Source organism: Lissotriton helveticus, chromosome 7 (genome assembly GCF_964261635.1).
Source record: "Lissotriton helveticus chromosome 7, aLisHel1.1, whole genome shotgun sequence".
Classification (NCBI taxonomy): Eukaryota; Metazoa; Chordata; class Amphibia; order Caudata; family Salamandridae; genus Lissotriton; species Lissotriton helveticus.
In genome coordinates, this window is record NC_136068.1 from 1483149779 (window position 1) to 1483167553 (window position 17775).

A 17775-nucleotide genomic window follows, 5' to 3' on the forward strand; every position below is an offset into this window, starting at 1 on the left:
CTTATTGCATGTAATAAGTGATCTCCCTACCTGTGCCCAATTGAAAGAGATCGAGTTTAATATTTAAATAATTGTAATTCTATACCCTCGTTTGCTACTTTTAGAAAGTTGGCATTGTCATGTCCTAACCATTTGGTGCCTGTGTCTCATGACTAGGTGTAGCTGGTAGTTGGTCTTGTGCTCCAAGACACTGAAACGAATAGGGGAATAGGTGTTGGCAGGATAGGCCATCTCTGACTTGGTAAGTGGGGGGAGCTTTTACCTACCACACTTGCATATCACAAAGGCTCTGCCCAGCACCCTCACAAAGGGTTTGACATTAGTCTTTTGTGCCCAAGACAAGCTAGGGCCAGGGCAGGGTGGCAGGAAATTCCAAACACCTCTGGAGTGGAAATCTCCAGAACATTCCCGCATTAGAAAGCTGGCACCAATAATAAATATTGGACGCAACACTTTTGGACCTATGGAAGACTCAGGGTCTTGGGTGCGAAGGACTTGACCTACATCTTAAACCCGGGACCACCAGAGTGACTCCAAGGGCCAGTTGGCTGGCCTCCTGATCAGAGCCTCAGAGAGAGAAATGGCTCCAAGCACCCTGCACCCAGCACCTGGACTCTACCTGCTGTGAGTCTTGCCTCCCCAAGTGGTGTCAACTCCGTCCTGAACCCTTGGAAGTGTGACTGAAGGTGCTCTGCCAACCTCGCAGTGGTCCTAGCAAACCCAATGCAGCATGGCACATCGCTCTGTAGTTCTTCAGACCTGCTGCTGCTGTGCAACACATCTCGATGCAAGACCTCTTGCTGCGCAGCTCCGCTGAACCAACGCTGTGCAACGCATCTCGACGCAGGACCTCTCCTCACAGCCTCACAGCCCATTGGACCTACCGCTGCAGGATGCATCGTGTACACTGGACCTCACAACTCGCTGCAACTCTGATTTAAGGTATTCTGTTCAGGAGTCCTAACTTGTACCTGGCGCACTCTTCATCATAGTCTGCCTGAACTTGTGAGTTTGTCCTGGTCCGGTGCAACCAGATAACCACAATTTACACTTTGTGCTTCTAAGCACTGTTTTCACCTAAATCTTTAAAATTGCATTATCTCCAGTTCTACTGATTGGATTTTTGTCTTTTTAGTCTCAAATCATTTATTACATTTACCTCTATTCTAAATTGGTGTGGGATGCTTCTTGTCTTCTCATTTTTTTATTGCTTGAAGTGCTGCATAAATACTTTACACATTGAATCGAAGTTAAACCTGACTGCTTTTGTGCCAAGCTACCAGAGGATTGAGCACAGATTAATTTGGTGTGCATGTGACTTCACCCTAACAGGAATTGCAGTTGCTACTTGAGTAGAATTCTTTTTTTCTCTATAATCTGTTTACCAATTTAAAAAAGAACACAATACAGAGATTACAGCAAGCATAGGAGAAGACATCTCAAATCAGAAAACGTACATATCTGAGTATATCACAAGTGGAGTATTCACTTCTATGCAGCTGAGCACGAGAGAGAGAAGGGGGCAACTTGGAAACAAAAGAGGGAATGATGAAGGGGGAGGGCTGTCACTCGGTGGTATCTGGGTCCATTGTACAGCGAGGTTGGTGGTGGCAAGGAAAGGTATGGGCAGTTGAAGGGTAGTAAAGGAGGGTTCAAGTGATCAGGCCGGAGCCAAAGGGCCTTTCCCATCAAGGAGTAGAGGGCCAAGCTCCCTCTTCATCTCGCCCATCCTCTACAGCATCTGTATGGGCAAGAAGGTATGGGGTTGGGAACGGAAAGCATAAGTTCCCAGTATGCTGTAAGTTGTTCATGACAGTACGCTGCATCCTTTAGCTAATCAACAGCAAGAGGCAGTGTGCATCTGCCCCATTGCATTGCAAACCTACACTTGGCGAGCAGGAGGAGGATTTCTGTCTGTTTGCTTACTGCCAAGGGCACATCATTAACAAAGCCTAGTAGCGCTACTCTGGGAGTGCACTCAGGTAGGTGTAGTGCAATCTCTGCAATTGTGTTATAAATGTCAGTCCAAGAATCCGAGATGCCCGGACAATCCCGGTCAAGATGAAGGAACCTGGCCGTGGGAAAAGAGCAGGCCGCGCAACAAGTGTCTTTTCTCAGGCCCATCTAGACCAGATTCTCCTCAGGAGTGTGATAAAGGCAATGTATATATTTAAAATGAATATGACGGAGTCTGTAGTTGGGGGAGAGTGCAGGCGACTGGGCACAGCCGCATAGTGCCCACACCGCCATGCGCTCCCCCGCTTGACAATTACACACTTACACTTCCCAAAAGGAAACTCAGGAGACATATTTGTGGGAAAGAACTGCTGCAGGTTTATTTTATACAACACAGGTACGACGTTATGGTGGGTCATCTTATAGGCGATCCAAAGCAGGCAGCCCCTCGCTGTCCCGCATGCCTAAGGAGCCATCTTGCACGGCGAGACGATGCTCTGACGGTGCAGCACATTACCATTTCATTATACTCCCGCCCCCCTGTCAGGGCGGAGCGGTGGGGCACACCCCCGGTCGGTTCAGGCCCCCCGACCGCCCGAAGGACTAACGGGGCGCCGTCGCGGTTTCCCCGGAACCTCCTTCGGCTCCAGGTCCTTGGCTCAGGCACCCTTACTGTGCCAGGCAGAGGTACCCTTACTGTACCCTTCTGCCGTAGAGGTACACTGTCCGTCTGCTTCCAGATCGCCCTGTACTCCGCCACAGCTCTGGAGGAGGCCCCCGTTGATGACAGAGCCCCCCCACCCAAAACGCTACTTACAACCTGCCGCTGACAGAGCCTCTTGTATGTCTAGGAGGAAAACATCCATACCCAGACAAGTGCACCCCATTGCCCTCGTAATACCCTTCAGTTCTTTCCTGTATGAGTGCATGCCTAATGAACCCCAGGCCCCTCTTCTCCATGAACTTCTGCATGGACCTGTTGACCCTCCTGCGGGACTGCTCTATTGCAACCAGCGATCGTGCGCCCCTCCACACTTTGCGAGGGACAATTTCTGACCAAAATAGCTCAGTGGCTCCTAGCCTGTTAGTTATCGCTGCCACATCCTTCTGCATGGCCAGAATCCGGGCCCTCCTCCCCACCGTGACCAGATCATTCCCTCCTAAATGGATAATGAGAATATTGGGAGGGCCGCCCCGTACTACCAGGCATTGTTCAAGCTTGTACTTCAGGTGACCCCATTTCATTCCAGGAAAACCCAACCACAGGATTTGTGTCCTTGCAAAAGCCAAATTCCATCTCTTGGATGTCGCCCATCGTTCCAGCCTGGGAACGTAAGAATGGCCCATCACCCACACGCAACAGTCAGCTGCAAAGAAACAAGACAATGTTGAAGCCACAACTAAAGGAGGGAGAGGACCAAACACCGTCACATTAACACTTTGTTTATTGGTGAACACTGTAATGTAATGTATGTATACTTGTAAAGCGCACTGTTACCTCGTTACGTGGTGTCCTGGCGCTGTATACCGCTGGGGAACCCGTCCTGGCTTTCCCTGTGAGAGGGCACCCCAAGGTGAAGCCAGGCATCCCTGGTGTTGCTGGGGCTGTTGTGGAGATTAAGCAAGCTATTGCCCAGAGTTGCAGAGTGGGACCCATGGTTAGCCTAGGCACCTAAGCGAGAATTATCGAGTCCGCAGACATTGACCCAAGACCCTGCCGCGTCGGGAATTGAACCCTGGTCCTGGGCCGACCTCTGCTTCAGGGTCTGCCGCTTCTAACCGGTGAGCCACACTTCTCCAACCGGTGAGCCACACTGTAAACTCCACTCGAAAGACGTGATGCGACATAAACATTATACGTGAGCACTGCAAACTCCACTTGAAAGACGTGATGACACATAAATACAGCGACCTGATCGTAAAGGTAAAAAAAAATCTGCAACACTGGGAGAGGGGCCCTTGCTTCCCAATGCCCTACTGGCGTGCTCCGTCCGTTCCCTGTGCTGTGGCGGGGGAGGGGTTCTGGCCGTTGGTACAAGTGATTGCTGCATGCTGGGCACCACATTTGCTACAATTATGGGCAAACTTACAAGCTCTACCCCAGGTACATGTTCCACCATTGAACAGTCTACAGGTTCCAGAGTTGAAACGTCTCGGTCCGGATCCCTGGCCCCTCCCCCGACCCCCCCGAAAGGGCTGCTGGAAGGAACGCCTCGGGAACTGTTCCTACTCCTTAGTGTCCCATTCACCTTGTGCCTTGTACGGTGTGTCTCTCTGATTATTACCTGTCCTGCACATGTGTTTGATCCAGAGCTGGATATCCTTATGTTCCCACCCTACTTCAGGGCAGCTAGCCATGGTTTTCCTAAATTTTTGATCGTACCAGAACCAGCCCATCCCCCCGGACTCCCTCGCTCCCTGTTGGATGGTGTTGGCGTATTCCATCAATGCCTCACTCTGAGCTGGGTCCTTCTGCACTATTACTGCTGCTAAAATGTTAAATGCCTCGGTCCAGTTTTCTATTGTCTTCTCAGGCCAACGCTGGTACCTAACTTTTTTCTCATCATCTTTCTTCCCCATCCTCCTAGAGTCTGCACCTGCGATGTCATGCATCAACAGCGTCAAAATATCAATATACTCCCTCCTCCATATCCCTTCCTTGGCAGCCTGAGGTACCTGCCGGGCCAGGGAGCAACGACCTGATGACAGCGGGGCGTGTGTCGCGCTTGGCTTGCCCGGGCCCACACCGGCCGGTTGTACCACATCCACTTGCGCCGGGGCAGCCCCACCCAGACCAGGTTGAGCTAGTTCCACTGGACCAGCCGTGCCGCTGATCGCAGTAGTTGCTAAGCCCCTTACCGCACTCCCCGAGGCGGGCGTTGACCCCGTGGCGGGCACCTGGCCGGCATTCTGAGGTGTGACTGGGTTGACCAGTGGCACAGCTGGCAGTGGCACCGCAACTGCGGAAACCTGCAAGCCGGCGGCATTCTGAGGTGTGGCGGGGGTGACAAGCGGCGCAGCTGGCAGTGGCACCGCAACTGCGGAAACCTGCAAGCCCACACTTGCATCACTGGATCAGAAGTTGTCGGCCCGGGGCGGGGGGGGGGGGCATCCCTTTCTGTGCCGCCGCCACATCATCTAAACGTTTTTGAAAGAGTGCCATTAATCCCATCATTTCGTCCATTGTCTTACCCATTTGGGCCAAGTCTGTTAGTCCCGCCGCCGACTCATGCACCACGGCAGGTGTCACAGGTAATTCCACGGGCCTCGCCGCGGGGGGAAGTGGCGTCGCCTGGTGTTCGTTTCGTGCTGGCTCGGCCGGAAATTCCTTGCGTGTGTACTTTCGCTTCCGAGTGGACCTTCGCGTCCCTCCTCCTGAGGTGCCCGCCGCGTCCTCAGGGGCGCTAGGTCGGCCAGCCTCCTCTAGCCTACGCGCCTCGATGAAACCCTGAGCCCATGCGGGCCCTTTAGCCTGTGCGACTGCCAGAAATTCTGCCCACAGCCCATCTTGTGGTAATGCGGCGCCGCGGATGCTCATCACGGTGGCTTCTGCCCTTCCGGGTTCCTATGGGTGAGAAAACACGTGAGGTTGTGCCACTCCTTGCTGAGTCTACTGCCAATAAAACACGTGGAGTAGCACCACTCCTTGCTGAGTCTGCTGGCAACCGGATCAGCTGTGCTGACTAGTGCATGCTCCCGTTACTAACACAACCACCGTCTGACTCGCGCCCATGAATTACCTGCTCATATACTTGTTAAACCTATGCGGCTGCCAGTCCTTGCGACGTGTTCCCGGGCGCGACCTGAAAAAACAAGACCGAATTAATTATCGTGTACACTGCAATTCGTGATTTAACTGTCTCTGCCGCTCGAAAGTGCACAACGGGCGTGTCGGGCCGGCGCCCGCGCTTCAATGCAGACCAACTGAACTTGAAGCTTACTGCATGCATTCCAAATGAGGCTCGTGGTGAAACAAACATTAAACCCTACCTCGTAGGTGACATAACACTATCTGATTACCTCATGCACTGTGGCGCATTACTGGTCTAATGCCTCGCATGCCCACTTGCTGCGCACACTGGCCCTACTGTTGCACTGGCCATCAACAAGCTTTACTCGCAGCGCTCAGGACGCTCTGAGGAAGGGAGCGACCACCTCAGCGGGCTGGGGTCCCGCATCCACCCTAGTGTAGATACCATGCGGGAAGCGCCGGGCAGGCGCACTCATCCCTCCCAGCACCGCGCACACCGAAGCATAGCGCCAGGCCCTATGGCACCTAGCGACTCGAGTACAAGAAAGGGCGGGGACTCTGATTTAAGCAAGTCTGTTGCAAGCCCCGGTAAATGTTGGCTGTCAGTCTGTTGTTTGTTTTCGTATTGTTTTCGTATTCTTTGGCAGGCTTTCTCCTCTCTTCTCAGGAAAGAAGCCTTTCTGGGCTGAAAGTCTAAATGAAACGCCCCTGGGTGGGCTTGAACCACCAACCTTTCGGTTAACAGCCGAACGCGCTAACCGATTATGCACAGAGACTGGTTGCGTATGCCTACTCTACCGAGCAAGCCAGCCCCTATGCGAGAAACCCGCACGCTCCCTGACGCGCTGTGTTTGCCCATATGCGAGAATCCCGCACGTTCCTTGGCGAGCTGTGTTTTATTTATGTTATGTCAGGACCAGCCGATGTCAGGACCAGTTTGAGCACATAACGCACCAGGCAGCTATAATAGACCTCATACCCGGGATAGCTTCGGGGCTGGTGCACAGCTGTAGTGAAAAGCTGCTCAAGTTACATTCCGTTATTACGTGCCGCACCACGCTTCTGTTTTGCTTTGGTGTTTAGAGAGCATGACGCCCCACGCCGCCCGCATTTTAGGGGGAGTGACATCGTTAGCCTGACCAGCTGACTCTTCCCGTCTCTGGACTGCGGTCAGCCGTGGGCTCCGTTGGTTCTCGTTAAATAAATGTTCTTTTCATCATTATTTTACGTATCTGGTTGCTTATTTCCTTATCATCGAAGTTTGTCTGCTATTTCACCTGGTGTGTTAGTCGTTCCTAGGCTCACTCTAGCTTTCTCTCGCCCTCTTCAGACTATGCCTCACTCTAGATAAGAGGAACGCTTGTTTTGTATTATGGCGCCTGTGCGCTGGGTGGCATGTCGAGGCGCTGCTCCTAGACGAATTGGAATTGTTAACTGATATTTATGAAGTGATTGTGAAGAAGCGAGCGCCTTGTAAGTGAAAGGGGGCGGAGAGTTGAATATTTTCCTAAGTGAGAGCAACCTGGCATTTTAGAGACCAGAGCTTCGGATTCTCCCCACAGGGAGGTTTCGAAGTCCGTAGTGTAGCGAGTGTACCATGGGCCATGTTGCGATACATTGGCCCCGACTGCTGTTGGGGTAGTGAAATATAAACATTATCGGGGTTCAACGGGCCTCTCGGGTACTAAATCCGAATCCTGGTGCCACGGCACTTGCTGCAACAACGGGAGCTACGCCCCATTTATGGCCCCCCTTGCTGGAAGGGGAGAGGCCCCATACCGGGTAAAGCTTGCTCGGAATAAAAGCAAAGTAGGAATGCGCCGAACAAGTCTGTGCGCTTGTTAGGTTGTTTAGACTATTTGCTTTGTCAATGAAGCGTGCCAAAATATAGCGCGCATTGACAGATTTACATTATGTGTACGTAAACGTAATTTCACACCATCTTCCCGAAATGTTGCATACTGCTACAGCAAAAGACGCAATAATCAACCGATGCGGGTAATAAAATTCGCTATTTTGGGGATTCTGGTTCTTCAGGAGGTTCTACATATATTTAGAGATATATAGGATGACCACCGTTATTAAATAAAATTTACAAGTCAATAGGCAACGTATGACAACTTTCACTGGACAAATTTAAAATAAAATGCAAAGCCGATAAGAAATGGCCAAGCTTCGCGATTCCGAAAGAATCCATAGGATGGCAGTGTTGCACTAGATCAGCATTACAATAAACTTTTGCTTAACCACAAAGAGGCTTGCTGTGTAGATGTAGAATAAGTCTTAATGACTAACGCCCTTGTACTGGGTGAAACATAGGGAAGGGATGAGCAGCATTGTAAAGACACCCAAAGAAGGTGCATCCTTTAAAATGGACGTGTAATGGTGGCCGAATATGGCGCCAACCAACCCAAGAATTACACGAGCTGCCCGATAATGTCGCCCGACTAAGGCGCTAACCCAGTCCCTTCGGTAACTAGGTACTACAGCGTAGGAGGTGCATCCTTTAAAATGGCGTGTAATGGCGACCGAATATGGCGCCAACCAACCCCAAATTAACTGATGAGCTGTGCCATAAGGGCCATAAGACAGACCGTGCCTGTGTTCGTATCAGCTTTATATTACAGGTACCACATGCTAAGCAGGATAGCGGAACTACTAAAGCCGCCTCGCAGTCCTCGCTGTCGAGTGCTCCGCCTCAATTATAAAATAGGGACAATTGGAGAAGGTAACCGTAAACGCCTTCAGTAGTTCCGACGAGCCACTATTTACGAATCGGCCGTGCGTCACTGGCCTTTTGTGTCCGACATCACCGGGTTAACGGAAGTTAAAACCACGATATATGCTGGAAGAGGCTCGAAAGCACAGAAGCGGTCTGATGCCGGTCAATTACGTAAATAACACTCCGGCCACCTAAGACTGGATTCTCCCTCCTAACCCGATCCAAATTCACTCAAACGGCTGATTGCCCCCACCCCGACCGTCTACCTAACCCGCGACCCGCCACCACCAACCCCCCCCCCCGTGGTCGATACCACAGGGCCCCATCAACCTGGTCATGCCCAGGGACGGGGCCAGGGGGAGGCTAGTTGGAAGCCACATACCTCAATAAAACGATCCGCCGACGCGACGCGAGAACAGCGCAGAGCCGAGGGAGAATCCGGCAGGGAGAGGCCGAGCAATGGCGCTGCAGTGCTAAATACCGGAGGGGCACCCCTCCTCCCAGGTGAGCCCTCCCCATTGGCTAGTGATAGGGAGGTGGCGCAGGGAGGGGCGCAATAAGATGCTCTGCTCGCCAGTCGTGTGGGACTAGGGCGCTGCCCTGCCCATGCTCCCCTGCGGGTCGCGCGGTCAGCGGCATTTCCACTGTTCATCCAAGGGAGGAGGGGCCATATCCTTATCCCTTGCGGTACGGCTCTCGGGGAACACATTGGTGCTGTGTTCTGCATCCCTGCATAAAACCGCGTTATGAGCCGGTGAGGAGAGGGAGTAGTCAAGGCCCACTCCAGTACTTGGAATGAGGGCTGGGCATTGGGAAACGAGGTGTACTTCACCCGAAAAGCAGCTCGGAGTTGATGATATGTGAAGATGTCTAACCAGTTGACATCCCCACCTTGTAAAGCCTGTTGAGAAGAGATTAATGTATTGTCTGGGTATATTGCACCCATCATCGTAAGTCGCAATTTAAGAAGTCTAGAGGGAGTGCCCAGGTCCTCCGTAATGGGAAAGGAGGAGTGACCAATTAGGGGCACTGAGGGAGCGAAGTGGTGCCTGACATGGGCCCTGTGCCTTAGTTCATTCCATGCCCAGACAGTGCACGCCACAGTGTCAACCCTTGTTCACGGGCACCTAGGGGCCATGAACAAGGTAATTGGGAGAGAGCAGGGAGCCGCATGATCGGCTTCATGGGCAGTATGGTTAAGGGACTGAGTGGGGAAGAGCCAGTGATGGGCTAACGGAGCTTGAGCGTACAAATAATACAGGTCCATGTCAGGGGCTACCAATCCACCCTGCTCAAAGGGGAATGCCATTATTTCCTAGGAGATACGCGCTTTGGCACCACCTGCTCGAATGAGACCAGGTAGAATCTGAGCTGATGACGAAAGTGTGGTGTCATTAGAATCGGCAAGTTGATGAATAGGTAGAGCAATTTGGGGAGTATTATCATTTTAGCAATGGTCAAGCGGCCAGTCACGGACAAAGAGAGTGGCCTCCCTTGAGTAGGGTTCCACCCCCTCAACCAGTAACCCAATTTCCTACACCTGGTGTTTCCCAAATGTTGGAACTAAATGTGCCCATTTTGCAATCAATGAGTGCTTTGTACATGTTGCTTGCAAATTTACCCTGGTAGTCCTTTGCTCACGTCCACAAGTCTAAATTGTGCATCCATGCTGCTGCACCCAGTTGGAGCGCACTCTTTGGTCCTAACACACAAACCAAAAATGCAACACTAATAGATGTGACTTCAGTCAGTGTTCTTCTGCCGTCCATGCAATACAGATCAAATAGTTACTCCTCCAACTGTCATGTAACATAATACAGTAAACTGCCCTGAAAAACATCATGTTCAATGAGAATATTTTGTTGCTTAAGGGTAGATTTGCAAAATATGAGGGATTTGCTCATTTACTGATTTCTGGTGCAGTGTTTACTTGCTACCGCAAGATATTTCCTGACTTTTCTCAGAAAACACGAAATGACCATGGGCTCGGTAACCTGGCTCGCAAGCTCTAGGATCGAGGGTCAGTAAGGAGACCTGGCTGCTAGGATTGTGGGGTTTCTTGACAGGGAGGGTGGTTCAAGGAGCCTGTTGCAAGTCTATTTCACCAGAAACAAAAATCAGGTGGACCACAAGTGACTCCTAGACATCTCCACAGTCTCTGGGTCAAATTCCTGTTGGGAAGTACAGTTGATTGAGAGCAAATCTCCGAGGCAATGTAGACCATTATCAATCAATAAAGCAAAGAAAACAAATACAGTTTGTCTTCAACTTCCAATCCAGCTTTTCGTTGGGTTCCTCTTCCCCGAGCCTATAATGAAGAGCTGAACACCATTATGGAGAAGTGTCTGTCCATGAGGGATGTGGGCCAGTTGGGTAAGCCGGTCCACCTCAGAGCTGTAAATTCAAGCAAGATAGTTAAAAAGGGCAAAAGCTTGTGTTCGTTTTTGTTTAGAAAATGCAGTTACATGTACCCCAGAACGTCCAGACGCATTTACGTGATGGCCTGGGGACATGGTGGAGTCAATCGCAGGATATTGTGTGACTCAGGGCATGTATGCTCAGCTCAGCCTGTCCTGTATCTGAATCCAGTAGGTATGTCTGGTGAAGATCTCTCAAGTAGAACATAAATAGACAAGTTTGCATGGCGGGGTGACTTCTCAAGCCTATATGTAAATACTTACCACGTTTCTTGACTGCAGTAAGATGTTCTCTTTGCATCTTTGTTCTTGATTAGCTGGCCTATAAGCCTTCTTTAAGTCTGTTCATCAAGTTGGTCCTTGACAAGTGCCTTTACCCTTTGGTCTGGTTAGAGGCAGCACAGTTACAGCAGACCAGCCCCTCTTCGAGGGCAGAGCACTTCACATGGTTCTTCAGATTCTCCAGGTTGAGTCCTAACCTTGGAGAGATAAACAATAGAGTTATGTCTCCATGCATGTTCAAACAATGGGGAAATCCTGAAGCTCCTTTAAAATACAAAAAACAGGCACCAGTTTACAAATTGTCAAGTACTCTTCATTAGGCTTTGAATTTCTGGATTTAATGCTGTTGAACAGTCGAGGGTTAGTCTTCGAGGGTGGTGTGGGAAAGAACATTTGGGTTTGTCTGTACATAAAAGATAAAGACGTGCCTGCCTACAATGAGGAAAGGTGCTTAGTAACAGTCAGTGTTATGGTATACTTATCTCTTATGTTGAATCTTAATTGCTATGCAGTTTAATCAAGAATTTCATAAAGGCCTGCACATTCACAGTATACACATAGGCATCTTTCTATTGAGAGGCTACAGTCCTTTGCATACAGGGCACTGTTAATCCGTTGTCACAATTTGATGGCGTACTTAGCTTGCCCTGTGTGGTAAATGCACACAGTATTTGTTGATGTTGTTACTACCATGCTTCAGTCGCCATTCAAATAGAGTAGTATTCGCCATCGATACCACTTGTTTGCTCCACAGTGAAAACAGAATGGAAGCCGGACAGGTGCACACTAGTCCACGCACCTCTCTTCAAGGCCACTCTGGAATGGTGCAACATTATGGCTGTGGCCAATGCTACTGTAAAAGCACTTTTGCACTAGGCATCCCAGGGACATGCAGGTGTTCTGTTTCTTCTCGGTACCTTTCAGGTAAAAGGGTACAGAGTGACGGGGAAATGCTTGGATGGCAGCGTTTTCTGTACACACTGATCATCCTGTCTACTTTCCAGAACTCCCCCTTGGGAAACGCATTTGCAGTCAGAGCAGGCTTCACGTTTTTCTTCATTGCTGCTTAAGTGGAAACATAGATGCAGTAGAGGCACAATGGCGACAGGCATCACCCTCTTCTTCAGTGAAGTTTGGGGGAAAGAGTTGCAGCCTGGTCAGCTCCTCAGGTCCTGGTAATTGCAATATCGTCAGGCATCCTGACGGCAGCCCACACGAGGGCTAGAATGTAGCTCTGGGTTGGAAAAGGCAAGTTCTCCACACCTTCTGTGGTATACCTCCTCCTCTAATTTCAGGGTGAATTAACAGCAGGCCTTGCTCTGTTTCTGCTCTCTACTGTTCCAGTAGAGACAGACAAAGACTTTGCCTGTGGTCTCAGCCTTCCTGTACACAAGTGTACACAAGTGTGCAGAGCTTCAAGTATGAGGTGAGTATTCGATAAGGCAAAGGCCAGTTATCTCCGGTATACAACCTTTACCACGCAACTTTTACCACGACCTACCTTTACCACGCAACTTTTACAACGCAGGACCCTTTACCACGCATACCATTACAACGCAGGTATTTACAACGCAGATACCTTTACAACGCATACCATTACAACGTAAGTATTGGTAAGTATATTATTTTATTTAAAATATTTTAGGTTTGGGTTTTGGGTAAATGGGTATTTTTAGGGTTCAGGGTCAGTTTTCAGTTTTTGGGTAAAGGGGTATTTTTAGGGTTCAGGGTCAGTTTTCAGTTTTGGGTAAAGGAGTATTTTTAGGGTTCAGGGTCAGTTTTCAGTTTTTGGGTACAGGGGTATTTTTAGGGTTCAGGGTCAGTTTTCAGTTTTTGGGTAAAGGGGTATTTTTAGGGTTCAGGGTCAGTTTTCAGTTTTGGGTAAAGGGGTATTTTTAGGGTTCAGGGTCAGTTTTCAGTTTTTGGGTAAAGGGGTATTTTTAGGGTTCAGGGTCAGTTTTCAGTTTTTGGGGTACAGGGGTATTTTTAGGGTTCAGGGCTGGGTTTGGGGTTTGGGGTACAGGGGTATTTTTAGGGTTCAGGGTTGGGTTTGGGTTTTGGGGTACAGGGGTATTTTTAGGTTTCAGGGCTGGGTTTGGGTTTTGGGGTTCAGGGGTATTTTTAGGTTTCAGGGCTGGGTTTGGGTTTTGGGGTACAGGGGTATTTTTAACATATATATTTAAAAATTAATAAATAAATATTAATATAAATAATTAAAATATTAAAATAATAATTTATTAATAAAAAAATATATTAATAATTACATTATTTTACCATATTATTTACGTACCTATACTTACGTTGTAATGGTATGCGTTGTAATAGTACCTGCGTTGTAGTGTATTGCGTTGTAAAGGTATTCGTGGTAAAGGGTCCTGCGTTGTAAAAAATGCGTGGTAATGGTCTGCGTGGTAAAAGAACACGTGGTAACGTCATATATCCGTTATCTCCACAACACTCTTAAATCTTAAGCCTGTCTGTCCTAAAAGCTCTTTGTGAAATAATTTGTTTCTCACATACCCCCTTCTAATGATCATGCCTAAATCACTAAAGTACTACATAGAAAGTAATGGTTTCCTTTAGCATGCAATACTAACTCCAATAACCAATGGACTGACCACTAACTTTGGGCTGCAGGTAGCGTGCTACTCGCCTTAAGCACCTCAATACCTCATCCAGGGTAGTAAGCGCTACCTAAAAGCAATTTTTAAAACAAATGATCTGTACACAAGTGCTATAATTAGCTGCCATTAATCGTCCGCAATGTCATGGGCTGGTAATCGAGGCAGTATTTGGCCATTTTAAATGAAGTCACTCATTGAGTGTACCCTATCACACATTCCAGATTTGCATTCTGCTGATAAACAAGAGATAAAAATCTAGCTGAACACTTGCCAGGCAAAATAAATTCATGAAATGTAATTTTCGAGGTCTTGGTTAGTTTTGTTATTCCATAAACAATCTTTACAGTTTTACGCTTCTATAATTGAGCTGTGAATCCTTCTGGACTGACATTTCAGTGTCACCATTTGCAGGTCTGGCTTTAGCCTAGACCTTTTGATTTTACAGAACTATGTATACTTGCAAAGAGGGGCCTTCAGCCACATTGGTCTGTTGTCGATCACATTTTGCTTCCACCCACAACAGCTTATAGCATGGGGCAGTGGAGCAGCCTACTTCACTTGGAGTGATTGCATGTTGCACTTTCACAACGAGCACATCTCCACACACGCTATTGTGGAAGCTCAATTAAAGAAACACAGACAATAGTCCAGTTTCATAAGCACCTTTATACGTGATTTACAGGAACGTTAGGAAAACAGCAGTATATCCAATTCGCAGAACTTACTCTGGGTGTTTAATACATACGAACAACAAAAGGTGTGTTTAGTACAGATCCAATCATGAGACAGAAAAGGGGATTTCTTCAGCATAATGAACAAATATATAGTAGAGTTACCGACCAGACGAGGCAAAAGTTGCACAAGCTATAAGTGTTCAACCAACACATTGAAATAAACAGCTCGTTATGCAAGATTTTGACCAGGAAGGTGTCTACATATCCTGATGGCTGAGACCACCAAATGCGTCAATGCGAGGATTTACACAATACCTGTGCAATCAGCTTTCGGCATTTGGCTTTTGCTATATGTGGGCATAGAAGGACACATTCCTTGCTCAGTAAGTATGGCAGCAAGTTATTACGGAGATCTGTCCATTTTATGACGTCATTGTGTAAGCTAAAAAGGACATGAGTTCAACCTTGCGTATAAAGCTCCTGGTTACCAGTGAAGCAGAGAATTCAGTTCAAGTGCCTACATGTCTCTCAGGCAAGTCCTTTAGGTTCAAATAATACAATATAAGCCTGGCTGCCCTTCGCGCTCTGGAAAAGTGCTGCTGCAAACAGCCAGAATAAAAAAGACCCAGATATGTCGATTTTTCAGAATTTCCGAGCCAAACTGTGGAACCAACTGACCCGGTTTCCAGCAAGATTCAGGATGTTCTTTCTTTTAGAAAGACTCTCAATAATCATTGTTCCGCTAGATCAGCATTGCTCCGCATATGTTCCTATTCATCAGTTCGCAGCTTTCTTGGTACATCAATAGGAGTTTATCTAGCCCAAGAGAGAGAAGATATGTACTATGGAATGGAATATTAACACTTTGTCAAGGATTAAAACTTTATTTTCTCTTCACACCTGTTTCCAGGAGCTGATCCAGAATGCAGACGATGCTGGCGCTAGTGAAGTCATTTTTGTGCATGACGAGAGGGATTATGAGAAGAAAAGTCTTTGGTCAGAAGACTTAGATACGTTCCAAGGTATGCAAACTAAAGCAGAACCTGTTTAGAAATGTTAAGGCTTTTCCTGATGAAAGTTCATGAAGTACTCATTCGTGTTGCAGTTTTCCATCCCTGTTGGCCGGCACTGTAACTTCCCCAGTTGTCCTGGTAGGTGCCACAGGACTATGTTCAAAACATGGTTTGGTCACCTGAATGCATAAAGTGATATTAATTAGTGGTAACATTTTCCTCCAATACAGTAGGTTTTTCAGTATTGTAAGTCAAGTGTTTGGGAAAGAACCTTTGTTTCCAAGGTGGAGGCCAGGGTATTCTCTAAGACGTTCAGTAGATGTGCCCACCCATTTATGCATTTAAAACAACTCCAATTAGATTAGAATAAATCGGATGATGTAGTGTAAAATTCCCAAACACCCCAATCTTTTTAAGATGTTTCGGGGAAGGGGATTTTCAACAGAGTATTTTGTTTTACCAAAGGAGAAAAAAGGAGCAAATGTGCATGCACCTTGTAGATAGTCAAACGAAGGAGTATCTTCTGCCTGTTGCAAAATCCACCAGTTTAGGTTTAAGATTAAGCTGTGTTTGGTATTTTATGAACCCTGCCAAATTCATACATCTACTCAAATCCTAGGAGGAAACCTACGAAGAGTAGATTTATGATCTATGTGAATTTAGTACAAATTATTTGCACACCTGAAGTCCTGGGACTGATGCAATTTTATAGCTCCACAGTAACTCTCCCTGATTTAAAATGCATTTGTTATGTAAATCTGCAGAGCTATATGTTTCTTCCCAAACACGTTAATTTCCTGCAGCCTACGGGAACTTACAAATGCAGTAAGCTTAGAGTACTATCAAACATTTTGTCATGATCTTGATTGTTTCATGAGAAGGCTCCATAAGGCCGCCTATTTGTGTGCTCCGTGGAACTGTATACCAGGTCTTCCATCACTAGCAACCTGATGATGCTCAAAATGGCACTGATTAAATGGTTGCCTCTACAAAAGTATTTTAATTTACCTTGCTGTTTTATTGAATTTATTTATATAATAGATATTCTATTGCACTAAGTATGTTGTCAACGGCCACAGCTCTAGGTGAACCGGGAGAGACTCCCAATCATGCCACTAAACTAGTGGTTGAATGAAGACCGGAAAGAGGTCACTTGGTGTAGACAAGATGAAGTGTCAAGTGCAATGATAGGGCCCGGTCCAGATCAAAATGAAATAGGCACTGCTCCATCGGAGCCTAATTATAAATCGAGGATCTCTTTGAAAATGTTGGGTTTCGGTGCTCTGTCAAAACATATACTCTGAAAAAATTATTAAGGGCCAGATTTACGACCCTATTTTGCATGTGCAAACGGTTTTGCAATCCGTTTGTGCATGCAAAATCTATTAGAGCCATGTGCAATCCTTATTTAGTGAGGTGCAATTTTTTTGAGGCTCGCGAAAAAGGAATTGTGAGTTACTATTAGGAAGGGGCATTCCAAGGGCGTCCCTTCCTAATAGAGAGTCAGAGGCCTATGTAAGAATGTTTTGCAATCGCAATTGCGGTCGCAAAACACTTGCAATTTACCGCCTCCTTCAAGAGGGTGGTAAAGCACTCGCAAATGGGAAGGGGTCCCCTCTGGACCCCTTCCCCTTTGTGAATGTGGGGGAAAATATTTTTAAGGGGCAGGCAGTGGTCCCAACATTTCATTTTTCTTTTTTTAAATGCATCCCATTTTCACTTCAGGAAAACGGGCTGCATTTTCAAAAAAAAATTGCTTTATTTAAAAGCAGTCCCAGACATGGAGGTCTGCTGAGCCCAGCAGGCCACCATACCTGGGAGGGCCAGCCATTCCCAATGAGGTCGCACATTGCGAGTGCCTCATGAATATTGATGGGGCATGCAATTTGCTACCCCATTGGAAATCGAAAATAGTGTCTATGACACAGTTGTACATGGCATTTTGCGACTCGCATTTGAGCACAATTTGTGAGTCGCTAAATGTCATGGTCGTAAATCTGTCCCTACATCTTTAATTTAGATTGATTTTCTTTACATACCCCAGCCAATTTTGTGTACATATCCTGGCCCCCCGTATTGCTTCACACACCTTTCAGATCAAAGGTAGCTCGTAGTACATTCCCTTGACTACTGTTAGCTGGTCGAGTGAAGGACATGTTTGAATTCAATGAAACAATGAGGATTTTTACTGTTTTAGTTGGAGTTGGATGCAGCTCCCTGTTCTGTGTCTAATGAATGGAATACACTACCAGCATCCACAGTTACAGACCATGAGATTCCTTTAAAGTGCGCCCTCCATATCGTTTGTTGTCTCCATTGATGAATTTCTCTCTCTG

At 47.5% G+C, this 17775-nt stretch overlaps 1 protein-coding gene across 4 annotated transcripts in view; it reads left to right on the forward strand.

Moving 5' to 3' along the window:
* Positions 1–17775, forward strand: part of LOC144770403 (sacsin-like) — a 210032-nt gene that overhangs the window by 57292 nt on the left and 134965 nt on the right. For all 4 annotated transcript variants that reach the window (XM_078654908.1, XM_078654907.1, XM_078654909.1 and 1 more), the window contains exon 4: positions 15337–15448. In XM_078654908.1, the coding sequence (XP_078511034.1) occupies positions 15337–15448 (112 nt within the window). The remainder of the gene's footprint in view (positions 1–15336; positions 15449–17775) is intronic.